General features: G+C 43.1%; 1 protein-coding gene across 5 annotated transcripts in view; it reads left to right on the top strand.

The window, feature by feature from the left end:
* LOC307174564 (uncharacterized protein) overlaps window positions 1-15,148 on the top strand; it is a 215,002-nt gene that overhangs the window by 192,380 nt on the left and 7,474 nt on the right. The window contains exon 8 of one of the 5 annotated variants that reach the window (XM_079898457.1): window positions 7,980-8,198. The exons of the other annotated variants lie outside the window; for them this stretch is intronic. Coding sequence (XP_079754583.1) covers window positions 7,980-8,026 — 47 coding nt within the window. The 3' untranslated portion in view covers window positions 8,027-8,198. Of the gene's footprint in view, window positions 1-7,979; window positions 8,199-15,148 lie in introns of those variants that run through there. 5 annotated transcript variants of the gene reach the window in all.

Here is a 15,148-nt window from a genome sequence, read left to right as displayed (position 1 = left end):
GGCAGACGAAAAGCACAACACTTTGTTTTTATTGTGAGTATACACAAAAATAATACACATTTAACAGAATCGATTGATGTATAAAACTTCTATGGAAAATCAAAGTCAAAAGAGTATTTATGAGTTTCTTTTAAACTGATAAAAAAAAAGCGAGCTGGTATCGCCGGCGATACCGTCGACCTCTGGGGCCTAACCCTGGCCTAACCATCGTTTCAAAGAATAGTAAGCGTCGAGTATAAATGCCTCGTCCGTTTGGGGAGGTGCGTGCGCAGTCTGCGGAGACTCGCGCTGCAGAGCCAGGCGAAAGTATAAACCAGGCTTGAAACATCAGGTAAAGCGCACAGGCTCCCAACTGAAGGAATACATATGCCTACAAATCAAATGCTTTGGTAAAGTCACACAAATTAAACATTGAAGTCCATGTTGCACAAAAATTTTATAAAAAGTTTATAATTACTATATGCTGTTGTTTTTTTACAGTGGGTCATAATATATCATATCTTTTAGTTTGTCAGTGCGTTTTGTGGTGTTAGAAATAGTTTTCTGCGCATTTCCTCACTAACTCAAAACGTGCGTACACCACCTCCTGAGCTGGCGTAGGATTTGAGCGTGCCGTACACCAACGTCCATATTGATAAATCTCAAAGTCACCGTGGTTTTGGGTGTACGCCAGGGGTACGCTGGAAATTTGGTGTACGCACTTTTTTTTTTTTTTTTTTTTTTATTAAGCAAACAATACAATACATATAAATACATAAAGAAAGCAACAGCACAAAATAAGTATAGACAAATATAAATGCGGAGAAAAACAAGTTTCAGACCAATAAGCTTGTTAAAGATACACCAGAAAGAAGTGCATAATGCAAAAGAGAACAAATGATCAAACAAATAAACAAATATACAAACAACCTAAAACAGGAGGCAAAGGGCGAACCGATATCTGCTACATACACCCATATATATATATATATATATTGTAACACCTCCCTTAAATTAAGATGATACATCTGAGGGGTTCAATAGAATTCGACATGTACTGAAAATACAACCACTTCATCAAACAAATACTTTCCTATTTTGCTTTATTCCCAAGTGCACAACAGATAAATCAATTTAAACACCAGAGCAGTCTTTGTCCTTGAGCATAAGAGAGAGTCAATAAAATGAAACTTATCATGATTGATCAGAGTTCGATGAATAAGACGATGATCCAAACGATTATTTGAGAGCGATGCAATGTTATAATCCAGTAGTCCGAAAGAGTGTGAAATGGAGATAGGCAGCCCTGTAGATCTGTAGCAGCAAACCCACGTTGCTTACGAAAGAACGAGTGGTAAATGGTGACCAATTAAAGATCACACATGCAGCATGGACCAATAAAGGTAGCAAACAAACAAATCCAAGTGTCCTAAAAGTCGTTTGAGCGTAAACTTAAGGTTCTCAAACAGGACTTATGAGAAGGAAGGTAGCCATGAGTTAAACCAGGGTTTCCCTCTACCAAAACAACTGACTTGCTCGTCTGTGATCAGGCTTATATCCTGTAATCTATTACCTCTAGCGCCCTCAAGTGGCTGCTAGTGGTAACGCACGTCGGCTCATGTCTCATTCTCAAGAAAGCAAAAAAAAACACATACAACACCAAGTAACGTTTTATACTGTTACATACCCCTCCCCGTGACCTTAAATTTTCCCATGGAAAATTTTTAAATTCTGGGTATGGTAAGTATCTGAGTCGGATCAGACAACATAACCACCTTGTAATTAACAGGTCCTAGTTTTTTTTCCACTCTTGCTGGGCCCTTCCATTTAGGAGAAATTTTTGCCATAAAGGCATCATCTGCTCGAGAGAGGGGATGAGTTTTTACCCATACTAAATCTCCCTCATCGAAATTCTGAGTCCTTCTTCTTAAGTCATAATACCTTCTTTGTCTATCTTGAGCCTTCTCAACATTCTCCCTTACTGACTCATATAAATTATTTTGGCGTTCAAGAGTACTATATGACAGTTGATCAGGGTCTGGAGGAATCTGTAAAGCTCTCTGCAGAGGACCTTTCAGCTGTCTGCCTAAAGCTATCTCTGCAGGTGAATAATCTGTGCTTTCGTGCCATGCAGTATTTAGAGCAAATCTGAACTCATAAATCCAATGATCCCAGGTACCGTGGTTTTGCTCAACATATGTGGCAATCATCGTTTTTAGGTTACGGTTGACTCTTTCTGTAAGGTTGGACTGAGGATGGTATGCTGTTGTGAGTTTTTGGGTTACATGCCATTGCTTACATACTTGGTCAAGAATGTTGGAGGTGAATTGCGTACCTCTGTCAGACACAATAAAAGCTGGTGTTCCCCATCTCGTGAAAATTTCCTCTCTTAAGACTCGCACAGTGGTAGCAGACTTGGCAGCCCTCATGGGAAATACTTCTACCCATTTTGAGAAGTAATCCACTATAACCAGCAGATATTCGTTCTGTCGGGTGCTTCGGGGAAATGGTCCCATGATGTCCATTCCCAGCATATAACCGGGCTCGACTAGGGGTACACTTTGTAGGCTCCCAGCTGGTTTTAAGTTAGTCGGCTTGTGATGCTGACATTTCTGACAATTCCTACAGTGTTGCCATACATCTGTGCGAATTGAGGGCCAATAGGCGAACTCTAAAAGTCTCATCAGTGTCTTAAATTTGCCCAAGTGTCCACTCAGGGGATTGTCATGTGCATATGTTAAAATTGCTTGCTTCAACTTTGCAGGAATGACAACTTGGAATCTCTGGCCTTCTTTGGAATCTGGTACACTCCTAAATAAAACTGCGTTCTTGAAAACATAGTGAGTTCTCTTCAAGTCAGTGGATTTCTGGTTCTCTGCTTTAACCATCAATTCTTGGCACTCTGGGTCTAGTTTCTGTTCTGCTGCAATTTGTGACAAATCCACTGGCAGATCACATGTGACAGGATTAAAACCACCCTTAGCTGGTGTATGCAACACCACCGCTGGTGCCTCAACCGCATACCTTCTGGACAATACGTCAGGTACTACATTACATTGTCCTCTTCTGTACCGTACAGCAAAATGATACCCCTGCAGCCTTATAGTCCATCTTTCCAGTCTAGATGTTGGTTTTGGATGCTGGAATAGCCAGACTAAGGAAGCATGATCTGTGATCACTTCGAATGCTCTGCCCTCTAGGTAATGGTGCCACTTCTCTACAGCCCATACCACTGCAAGACACTCTTTTTCTGATGTTGAATAAGATTTCTCAGCACCTCTCAGCAAATGTGACGCGTAGGCAATTACCTTCTCCTGGCCATCAACCTCCTGTGTTAACACAGCTCCTAGACCCACATCGCTTGCGTCAGTCTGTACTTTAAAAGAAGATTCAAAGTTAGGTGTGTTTAAAACAGGTGCCTTAGTAAGTTCATCTTTAATCAGCTCAAACGAACGTTGGCACTCTTCAGTCCAATTCCACTTTGCATCTTTTTTCTTCAATGCGTGCAATGGTGCTGTTTTACTAGAAAAATCAGGGATAAAACGATGGTACCAAGCTGCTAGCCCCAGAAATCGCTGAACCTCCTTTAAGTTCTTAGGAGTAGGAAATGTCTTGATCGCATCCACTTTGTCTTCATTCATCTTAACTCCATCTGCTGTGATAGTGTGTCCTAGGTAGTCCAGTGAAGAACAGATGAACTTACATTTTTTGAGGTTAAGCGTGAGACCGGCGTTGTGTAAACTCTGGAACACTTGCTTGAGATGATGCAGGTGAGACTGAATGTCTGGTGAGTATATAATGATGTCGTCAATATAGACCATACAACATTTGTTCTTATGCTCCCTCAAGACCTGTTCCATCAGCCGTTGGAATGACGCTGCAGCATTTTTGAGGCCAAAAGGAAGACATAAAAATTAATATAGGCCTGAAGCTGTGATGAAAGCCGTCTTTTGTACACTTGCAGGATCCATTTCGACTTGCCAGTAACCACTCTTTAAATCCAACGTGGTAAACACTTTGGCTCCTTGGAGCGAATCCAGAATGTCTGTGATTTGAGGCATCGGGTATGCATCAAGGTGTGTCTTTGCATTCAGACCTCGGTAATCAATGCATAACCTAGATCCCTTATCTTTTTTGTCTACAACTACCACTGGTGAGGCCCATGAAGATGTAGAAGGTTTGATGATTTTTAATTGAAGCAACTCCTTAATTTGCTCTTCAATAAAATCATTTTTGATTTTCGAAACTCTATATGGTCTCTTTCTTATAGGAAGTTCGTCAATCGTTTTAATCTCATGCTTGATCAGGCTTGTACGTCCAATATTTGTGGTACATACTGAAGGCCACTCCATCAAGAGAGATTTCAATTGATTCTTTACCTTGACTGCCTCATCGCACATCAACTCAACTTCTCCTTGGGCAGCATAAAATCGTACATCAGGGTGCTCGTGCGTTTTATTAAAACTCATGGGATGACTGGAGTTAGTATCAGGCAGAGATATACGTGAAGTATTAAAATCAATGGTGACCTTGGCTTCTTTAAGGAAATTCAAACCTAAGATGATAGGTACTGCCAAATCCTCATCATTCATCACATAGAATGTGACCTCGTGTTTTGATCCATACATCTCACATTCCCAGAGTATTTTACCTTGAGCTTTTTGACTCTGGCCATTAGCAAGCATGAATGTCTGATCGCTTCTGGTCAAAAGCTCATCCTTTCTCTTTAGTCTCTGCCATACTTTCTGCTGCATCAAAGAAAAAGTGCTTCCTGTATCAATGACCGCATTGAAGAATGAGTGATTTAAAACCAAGGGTGCCTGCAGTACATTATTACACTGAGAGCCAGCAGCAGGATCAAGCAGCATCAAGCGATTAGACTGATTTTTCTCACCAGCAGAACTCTTCTTCTGTTCCTCACCTTCTCTTGGTTCCACCTTCTTTTATTCTCAGTCCAGTCCCTCTCTATTTGGTACCAAGACGAACCAGCTCATCAATGGTTTTCACCGTTCCCCTCAACAGTGATGCCAACCGCGGATTGCAGTTTCTTAACGTTGCCTGCACTAATTCTGCTTCAGGCAGCAAAGGGTTAATTTTTAGTGACATCGCTCTATAGTTGAAAGCAAAGTCTCTCACCGATTCGTTGACCCTCTGTCGGTAATTTGCCAATTTCTGTGCAGCAACTTCCTTGTGGTCTTCATTTAAAAATGAAAACAGGAATTTTTCTTTGAATGAATCCCAATCTCTAATATACTGTTTCTCTGCTCTCCACCAGCTCTTAGCGGTTCCCTTAAGACTCACGGATAGTGCTGCCAACACCTCTTCGTGGGACATGGGTCTCAATTCATTATACTCTTCAAAGCAATCTATAAATTCAATGGGGTCTTCTGAAATCAGATTACTAAAGGTAGGTAAATCCATTTTAACAGAAGGCGGATGAGATGCTGAAGAAAGATGTGTTACTTGCCTCGTTGTATCTTGTGGTATTGAAGTAATTTTAGAGGGTGCGTGAGATTTTCTGTGAGATGTATCTGTGCTGAAGTGAACAGGAGTTGACATGACCGGTTGGATAGCCTTGAACTGTTGCTCCAGCTGTTTATCACGTCGTTTCAAACAATCCACCATGCCCTTCGCTAGATCATCAATTTTGGCATAGCATTGTTGGTGAACTCGATCTATCTCTCTTTTTAGACGATAATTCATTCTGTCTTCATATGCTCTCAGTTTCGTGCTCAATGTCTCTGAGGTAACAAAGTCACTGACTCTGTGTTCCAGATCCACAAGGTGCTCTTCAATACTACTCATTCGTTGGACATTTTCATCACTGCCGAATTGTAACTTATCTTCTTGAAAATCATGAGGCGGGGGAGGCAAGGGTAAGTCGTCAGTTTCGCCATCTTGTTCAATTCTATGGTCTGGTGACTCAACTCTACCTTCCCTTTCTTCCTCTGAATCTAAGTACAATTCACTAAAAGTATCTATTAAAGTTGTCACAGGATCCCTACGATGAATGAAAGCTTCATCAGAATAATCAGAGATATGCTCTCTTTCTTCCATAGCAGATAATTGTTAGGAATATTTGTTTGTGAAGGGTTTTCAGTACTGTCAAAATTTATTTTTAAATACAAGGAATCCCACAAAAGCTCAAGCGGGTCCCTGTTCGGGCGCCATTCTGTAACACCTCCCTTAAATTAAGATGATACATCTGAGGGGTTCAACAGAATTCGACATGTACTGAAAATACAACCACTTCATCAAACAAATACTTTCCTATTTTGCTTTATTCCCAAGTGCACAACAGATAAATCAATTTAAACACCAGAGCAGTCTTTGTCCTTGAGCATAAGAGAGAGTCAATAAAATGAAACTTATCATGATTGATCAGAGTTCGATGAATAAGACGATGATCCAAACGATTATTTGAGAGCGATGCAATGTTATAATCCAGTAGTCCGAAAGAGTGTGAAATGGAGATAGGCAGCCCTGTAGATCTGTAGCAGCAAACCCACGTTGCTTACGAAAGAACGAGTGGTAAATGGTGACCAATTAAAGATCACACATGCAGCATGGACCAATAAAGGTAGCAAACAAACAAATCCAAGTGTCCTAAAAGTCGTTTGAGCGTAAACTTAAGGTTCTCAAACAGGACTTATGAGAAGGAAGGTAGCCATGAGTTAAACCAGGGTTTCCCTCTACCAAAACAACTGACTTGCTCGTCTGTGATCAGGCTTATATCCTGTAATCTATTACCTCTAGCGCCCTCAAGTGGCTGCTAGTGGTAACGCACGTCGGCTCATGTCTCATTCTCAAGAAAGCAAAAAAAAAAAACACATACAACACCAAGTAACGTTTTATACTGTTACAATATATATACATATATATGCACATATATCCATAAACGCATATGCAGAACAAGGGGAGTGTAGTTGGGGATAGATTGAATAGAAGAGAAAAAAATAAATAAAATAGAAAAGATAAAATAGAAATTAAAGTGGGGAGGTTAAAGAGTTAAAATGGCTATTGCATGGTTTAATTGATATTTTGTAGCAAATTTTCCCATTCAACTTCCACTCCAAGAGGTCTTGTTAGGGCTCACCAAAGCACATTGGCCAAACCTTCCGGATCATTTGTACATGACCCGGTCGCGTTTCTGCCTGCACTCGGGTAAAACCGTTTTAAGGGATGTCTTGGAAGTCTTGGATGTCCTGGGCTCACCAAAACACATTGGCCGGACCTTCCGGATCATTGGAGCATGACCCGGTCGCGTCCCTGCCTGCGTTTGAATTTTAAAAGATTAATAAATAATAATAATAATATTTGACCCTCAATTGTAGTCTTAGAGGGCTATGCATTTTAAGCCAGGTATCATTTATTATCTTGGTCTACAGACTCGTTGGGTCCTGTCATGACCTTGTCGAGGATGAATAAGAAGGGGTAGAGAATGTGGACAGAAGACCAAGGTATAGAGTGAGAAGAGTAAAAAAAAAGGGGAGGGAAAAGGAGAAGAGGAGAAAGAGAGAGAGAAATAATAATATATATATATATATATATATATATATGCACATACATACACATACATATATAGGCTATACTAAAAAAAAATACATACAGTATATATATACATATATACATATATATATACACATACATACATACATATACATACATATACATATATACATATACACATACATTTAATAATAATAAAAAGTAATAATAATTGATGATACTTATAAGCTAGATGTAACGCAGGAGTTTCCTACATCACCTCCATTACATCCACGCAGGGAACCGTCTCCTGAGTATTAACAACTACAATTCCCATCATGCAGCCTTTCTGGATTAAACACACTCACCTGTTAACCACTGATTGCCCTCACACCTGTATCCCATTTGCTCTTGTATATAACCAGCTCTCTACCCTCATTCAGTGCGAAGTATTGTAATTGCCCTGGCGTTCTTACTGAGCATTATCTACGTGTTTTCTCTTGCTGGTTTAGATCTCGGACTGTTTGTGGATATCCCGATCACTCTCTGGCTACCTTGACCTTGGATTGTCTCCCGGCTTACGATTATACTCTGGCTCCCTCGATCCTGGACTGTTTAACGTGTTTGACGAATCTCTGCCTGGCCTGGACTTCTACGCCTGTGTATTTGAGTACTCTCAGCCTAGCCCCTTCTACTATTGTCTGCTTAAATCAAATAAAAGCTGCAAATGGATCTTACCGACTCTGAGCAATCCTTACAGAATACTTCGCCAGACCCAGGTCCAGCAGCCGTCTCACAGCTGACCACTGAAGTAACTGCGCAGGCTGCCGCGCTAGTACAGCACAAGCGTCAGTTGGAGCACCTTACAACGCTCACCGATGAGCTCGTGCACGCCATACGAGGTCTGCAAGTATCAGCGAGCAGCGCCACCACCGATCAGCCCTCAGGGGTTTCCCCGTCAACTGCGAGCGCCACTGTCAATCCTCGTCTCGCTCTTCCAGAGAAGTTTGACGGTGCGTCGGCGAGATGTAAGGGTTTCCTACTCCAATGCCGTCTCTACTTTGATCAACAACCAACACTACATCCCACAGACTCCGGGAAAATAGCGTTTGTGTGTTCGCTCCTCACCGGGAAGGCACTGGAATGGGTGACTGCCATCTGGAGGACGGAGGGATTCCCCTTTACCACGTTTGCGTCATTCACCCGGGAATTCCGCAGCGTTTTTGAACACCCCACAGAACAGGGTAATCCCGGGGAACGCCTCCTCAGTCACACACAGGGGAGAAGAACCACCGCTGATTACGCCCTCACGTTTCGTACCCTTGCTGCACAGACCAATTGGGTTGAGGACACTCTAAAGACTCTGTTCAGGAAGGGCCTTACCAATGAACTACAATCTGAGCTGGCATGTCGCGACGAGGGGAGGTCGTTGAACGAATACATCAACCTGGCCATCGAAATCGACAACCTGATTCGCTCTCGACGCACTCCTCGAGCCTCCTACCGTGCACGTTCCGACGACACGCTCGGACCAGAGCCCATGCAGCTGGGATTCACTAGCCTCACTCCCGAGGAACGTGAGCGACGCATGCAGCAGCACCTTTGTCTCTACTGTGGTCAGTCTGGTCATCGTAGACTCACCTGCCCAGTTCGTCCGCCTTCTCAGGTTCAACCGGTGAGTGCATCGGGTATTTCAAACCATCAGTGGCCCGGTTTCATTCTACCTGTTCGTCTCTCCCTTCGTGGCAGAGAGATTGACACTACAGCATTGCTAGATTCAGGAGCTGCAGGAAATTTTATGTCTCATGAATTCATTGTTCAGCACAAACTCCGAACTAATCCTTGTGACTTTCCCCTCACAGTGGAGGCGCTAGACGGTCGGCCCTTAGGAGAGGGGAGGATTCACCGTCTCACAGAAGAGGTAATTCTACACATCGGAACACTTCACTCCGAGTCTATCAGGTTTTATGTTATCCAGGGCTCCAAACACCACATAGTCCTGGGTCTTACATGGCTGCGCACACACAATCCTCAAATCTCCTGGCGCGAGAATCAGATTGTCCAATGGGATCTTTCATGTCACAGAACATGCCTGACCAAGGTCAACCGCACCCTTAACCACACCCTCCAGGTTTCCACGCTCGGGTTCAGCGATCCTAATCTGCCTGCCGAATACTCCGATCTGGCCGACGCCTTCAGCAAACACAGGGCTGCACAGCTTCCGGAGCACCGTTCAAGTGATTGTGCCATCGAGCTGATACCCGGTGCCACACCGCCTAAGGGCAGAGTCTTTCCCCTGTCACAGCCTGAGTCTGAAGCCATGAGGAAGTACATCGAGGAGGAATTAGCCAAGGGGTTCATTCGACCTTCGACTTCACCAGCCTCTGCCGGATTCTTCTTTGTTAAGAAAAAGGATGGCACTCTGCGTCCATGCATCGACTACCGTGGGTTAAATGAAGTTACAGTCAAGTTCAGGTATCCACTGCCGTTGGTACCAGCCGCCCTCGAACAGCTTCGTCAGGCCAAGTATTATACCAAGTTGGATCTCCGTAATGCCTACAACCTGGTTCGAATACGCAAAGGAGACGAGTGGAAGACGGCCTTCTCCACCACAAGTGGCCACTATGAGTATCTCGTCATGCCGTTCGGGTTGTCCAACAGTCCTTCGGTCTTCCAAGCGTTCATGAACGACGTCTTTCGGGATATGCTGGAGAAGTGGGTGATCGTCTACATCGACGACATTTTGATCTATTCCTCAACCATGGAGGAGCACGTAAAGCACGTCAGATCCGTTCTCCAACGACTTCTCCGCTACCAGGTTTTGTTTAGAACCAGCTTTCTGTAAATATATTTCACATTTTTTAGACATGAGGCGAGTAGGCTCATGATTCATGATGATCTCCAGTTCAAGCACCTTATGTTGTGATTGCTAGCCTATATTTACTTTAAATCCAGGAAATTTGTTAACCTGTTAAGCTGAAACCCCACTTTTGAAAAATCCCCAGAAATGACATACCCAAACTGAAACAGATACAGTTCATGAACCCTTTGTACTAAAAGCACAAGTATGATCTCATTTGAAAGCTGACACCTGGCAGTTTATTGTAAATGTGCCTGCTTGAATCTGTAGAATTAATTATTGTCATTATGGAATTTTTTTTTTATAAATAGCTTTAAAGTTTTGTAAAGTTATTAGAAATTAATTTTTATGAAACATCTTCATGAAAATAAAATTGAAGTTGACACTGTAGCAATCTAGAAATGCACTGCAGCTAAAGCCACATGTCTGACCATATTATATTTAAAATATGAAGATGATAAGTCTAAAACTCTGTATTTAGTTAAATTCTTTTCAAGATAGAAGCACCTAGAGCTAGCTAGCATGTTAGCTTAGCACACCATCAATACATGACAATTTATGAGATTAAAACCATGTTTGTGCTCCAAACGTACTTTATAACGCAAGTGAAGTGTTTTAAATAATCTTCTGTGATCTAATTTGACATCAGATAAAAAAATCAGACAGAAAATATACTATTTGATCATATTCTGCACAATGATGGTCTATATAGATTAGCATTACATTATAAATATAATCTATTATTATGAAAATACCTGGCATGGCTTGAAAAACACAGGTAAATCAAATATCATTGCAATCATGTTTATTGTCTTCAAAACATCTTTATCTGCATCTTACAGCGCGCCTCTCTTGTTAGCTTTGTGTGTATCAGTGACGTCCTGGAATGTCACATGATTATGGCTCTTCTTCATGTTCCATATATGGGTTATTATTGTGCATATAGCGCCCTCAGGCTATTGGTATGAATTGAAAACCCAGTAAATGAGAGTGCCAAACCCAGTAAATGAGAGTGCCAAAAATAAAGATTACATCGACGCATTTGGGTATAAATTCAATAAATATTATTCCTGTCAATAGAAATCTGATGTAAACCTATGAGAATCTATCAATATTTATCCAAATCTGCACATTTTTGAGCTAAAAGCCCTGAGGGACGTTGTTTTGTGAATCGCTGTCATGACGACAGCACGGAGTTTTTTATGAATGAAAGCGGCTGACGCGCATAATTCATATTAAAGGTATCGACTCATTTTTTCATTTCTTAACTCCTGACACAAATTAAGAAATAACTGTCGCTATAAGTTTCTCAGAATACAATAGTGGTCAAATACTGAAACTTGAGTCTTATATCTTTTTAATGATGTATAGTTTGTCAAGGTATAACATTAAATCTGATAGTAAATTTAAACTAAATAAAAAAAAAAACGCTTCAGTGCGTGGGCGCACTGGCAACGGTTAACAGGTTAATGAAAAAAATATTAAAATTAAGATACAATTGATACCAAATGAAATTTGTTTTAAAGAAAGGATTTGTACTTTCTGTTTTGAGGTCTCTGTGAAAGTTTGAAAGTCTTTTTTTCAGAGCGCTCGCGTCCATAATGGAGAACTGTCACGTAATACTGTTTTTTGCCAGCTGTGGTAAACAGCGCGCATCTATGCCGTTCATTCATTCATAAACAGAAACCCAAGAAGGAAAAACTTACTAGTATTCCTCAGCTCGTATTCCTCATTATTCCTCATTATTCCTCACAGCGCTGCGAGACGGTGATGTTCTGAATAAACTTGTGTTTTGGTTTTCTCGTGCTGATGATAGGGGCGTTCACAGGATTGCGAGGATTACCTCAGCCATTTGCATTTGAATAGCGTGCGCTCGGGCTGTACAGCAAATACTTTCTGGTGCCCAAGAAAGACGGAGGTTTCAGACCTATACTGGATCTAAGACAGCTGAACAAAGCATTAGCGAAACGCAGTTTCAAAATGCTTACTACCAGGAAACTCCTCGCGCATATTCGCAGAAGAGACTGGTTCATGTCAATAGATCTGAAGGACGCGTATTTTCAAATACAGATAGCGTCACGTCACAGGCAATTCTTGAGATTCGCCTTCGAGGGCCAGACATACCAGTATACAGTCCTGCCATTCGGCTTGTCCCTGGCTCCTCGTACATTTACGAGGTGCATGGACGCAGCGCTCGCTCCTCTCAGACTCAGAGGCATGCGAGTGCTGAACTATTTGGACGACTGGCTGATTCTGGCTCAATCACGATCAGAGCTTGTGGAGCACAGGGCCATTTTACTCGATCACCTCGAGAATCTTGGTCTCAAAGTCAACTGGACGAAGAGTTCGCTGAACCCCAGTCAAACGATACTGTTTTTGGGTATAGCTCTGGACTCACAGTCCATGACGGCGCGGCTGTCGCCACAGCGCACAGCGAACTCACTCTCCGCTGCGGTGCGACCTTCCCGCTCAGGGAATTTCAGAGGATGCTAGGTCTCATGGCCTCAGCATCACCAGTTCTACAGTCCAGCTACTGTGGGAGAGATTTGGCAGGGCGGAAGTGGACCTCTTCACGTCCCACGAAAACACTCACTGCCCCGCGTTCTTTTCCAAGAACGAAAGCTGCACGCGCTCTCGGTGAGCCCGACATGCTTGGAGTTTGGGCCTAATGACTCAAAAGTCATACTCAAACCTAGGCACGGTTATGTGCCAAAATCCCTCAACACACCGTTTCGGGCTCAGGTTATTTCCCTGTCTGCCCTGCCGGTGTCAGAAGAGGAAGGAGACTTAAGTCCTCTTTGTCCTGTTAGGGCTTTAAGAGCTTATGAGTCTCGCTCTGCTGTCTTCAGACAGACTGAGCAGCTGTTTGTCTTGTTCAGTGGACGTTCCAAGGGAATGGCTGTTTCGAAACAAAGCCTATCCAGATGGATAGTTGACGCCATAGCGTTAGCTTACACTTCCAGGGGCCTTCAGTGCCCACTGGGTGTCAGAGCGCACTCCACGAGAGGCGTCGCCTCGTCGTGGGCCTGGTCTAGTGGGATTTCCTTACAGGATATATGTATGGCGGCAGGTTGTGCCTCGCTGTCTACATTTATCAGGTTTTATAACCTAGAGGTTCCCGCCCTACAGGCTAAGCTGTTGTCGGTGTAGCTGAATCAGTGACCTGATGGAACACTGAGATCGCAAGCGCAGCGCGTTGCCGACTGTCATATGGGCAGTATTGCGTAAGACCCACATTCCCACATTAGTTAGGCTTTGCCTTGGCTATGTGATGTCATGTTATAGCATCTGCGGATGCTGCTATATACAAGGACGGAGGGTTCCTCCTCCTGTTCTAGGACTCTCTGTGAGCCCCTCTAGTGATTGTGCACTGTAAATCCTGGGCTTCGCCTCCAGGTTTATTGGTGTTTGATCCCTGCACGCACAGCGTTTTACATTGGGTTCCCGCAGCGTCTTAGCTAAGACGCAGTACGAGAGAACTCTCGTAAGAGAACGTACTCGGTTACTAACGTAACCTCGGTTCTCTCTAGAAGAGGGAACGAGTACTGCGTTCTCTGCCGTGCGTACGATTCACTCTGGTTCGCTTTGGCGATGAAATAAATCAAGTGAGTCAGCCTTCTCGAGCTACCTTTATAGGGCTAGGCCACACCCGTTTCGGCGGGAAGTGGCAAGGAGGGCGCGAAGCCTCGCCTATGGCTGTATGCTGCTGCAAATGCGTTTTACAGAATTTCAAAATTAAGGATAATTTTTTGCTTCAGTGTTTCGTGAAAAGAGACTTTTCCCGCAGCGTCTTAGCTAAGACGCAGTACTCGTTCCCTCTACTAGAGAGAACCGAGGTTACGTTAGTAACCGAGTACGTTTTACAGCAGTGATTTCATTCGATCATTGGCTCTCGCCTGCTTCGTCACAGATTGAGACATGCCGTGTTCCAGTCATTGTACATTTGGAATTGAAGGATTCGCATTCCTTCACAGAGCGAAGCCGGATGAACATTTTCATGGATTAATAACTTAAATTCTGCCCTGTACCTCATACAAAACTATGATATACCCCTAGAGAGGACTGCGACTTTTGATACCGCTTTTAACATTTTCACAATAAATTAATGATTGTGATTACACTTTGTCTGGGGAAGCGGCCTAACCTAGCAGCTTAAAACATATTTTTAATGCTATATTGTCACAGGTCGGGGTGGAGCGCCAGCGGGCCGCCCACCCCTTTGCTTGCGTGCCGCCCCTGAGGAGCCGGCCGTGGACACGAAGGAAATGGCGGACACAGAATTCAAAATAAATATACTCTTTATTAAATAATAAAAACAATGTTAAAAAGTCTCTTCAGCATTCTCTTCTTTTGGAGAGCAGGTTCTTCCTTGGACTCAGGCAGAGAGTGGAGGATACATGTAACTCACAGCATTAGCAGGCTCTTCACTAGCATTAGCAGGCCCTTCCAGCATTAGCCGGCTCTTTCAGCCTTAGCAGGTTCTTCATTGAACTCAGGCAGAGAGTGGAGTATGCGTATAACTCACAGCATTAGCAGGCTCTTCACTAGCATTAGCAGGCCCTTCCAGCATTAGCCGGCTCTTTCAGCATTAGCAGGTTCTTCATTGAACTCAGACAGAGAGTGGAGGATGCGTGTAACTCACAGCATTAGCAGGCTCTTCACTAGCATTAGCAGGCCCTTCCAGCATTAGCCGGCTCTTTAAGCATTAGCAGGCTCTTCCAGCATTAGCAGGTTCTTTAAGCATTAGCCGGCTCTTCCAGCATTAGCAGGTTCTTTAAGCATTAGCAGGCTCTTCCAGCATTAGCAGGTTCTTTAAGCATT

The sequence above is a fragment of the Squalius cephalus genome (assembly GCF_949319135.1).
Source record: "Squalius cephalus genome assembly, chromosome: 17".
Classification (NCBI taxonomy): Eukaryota; Metazoa; Chordata; class Actinopteri; order Cypriniformes; family Leuciscidae; genus Squalius; species Squalius cephalus.
Note: the sequence above shows the minus strand (reverse complement) of the source record. Positions and strands in the feature narration are given on the sequence as shown.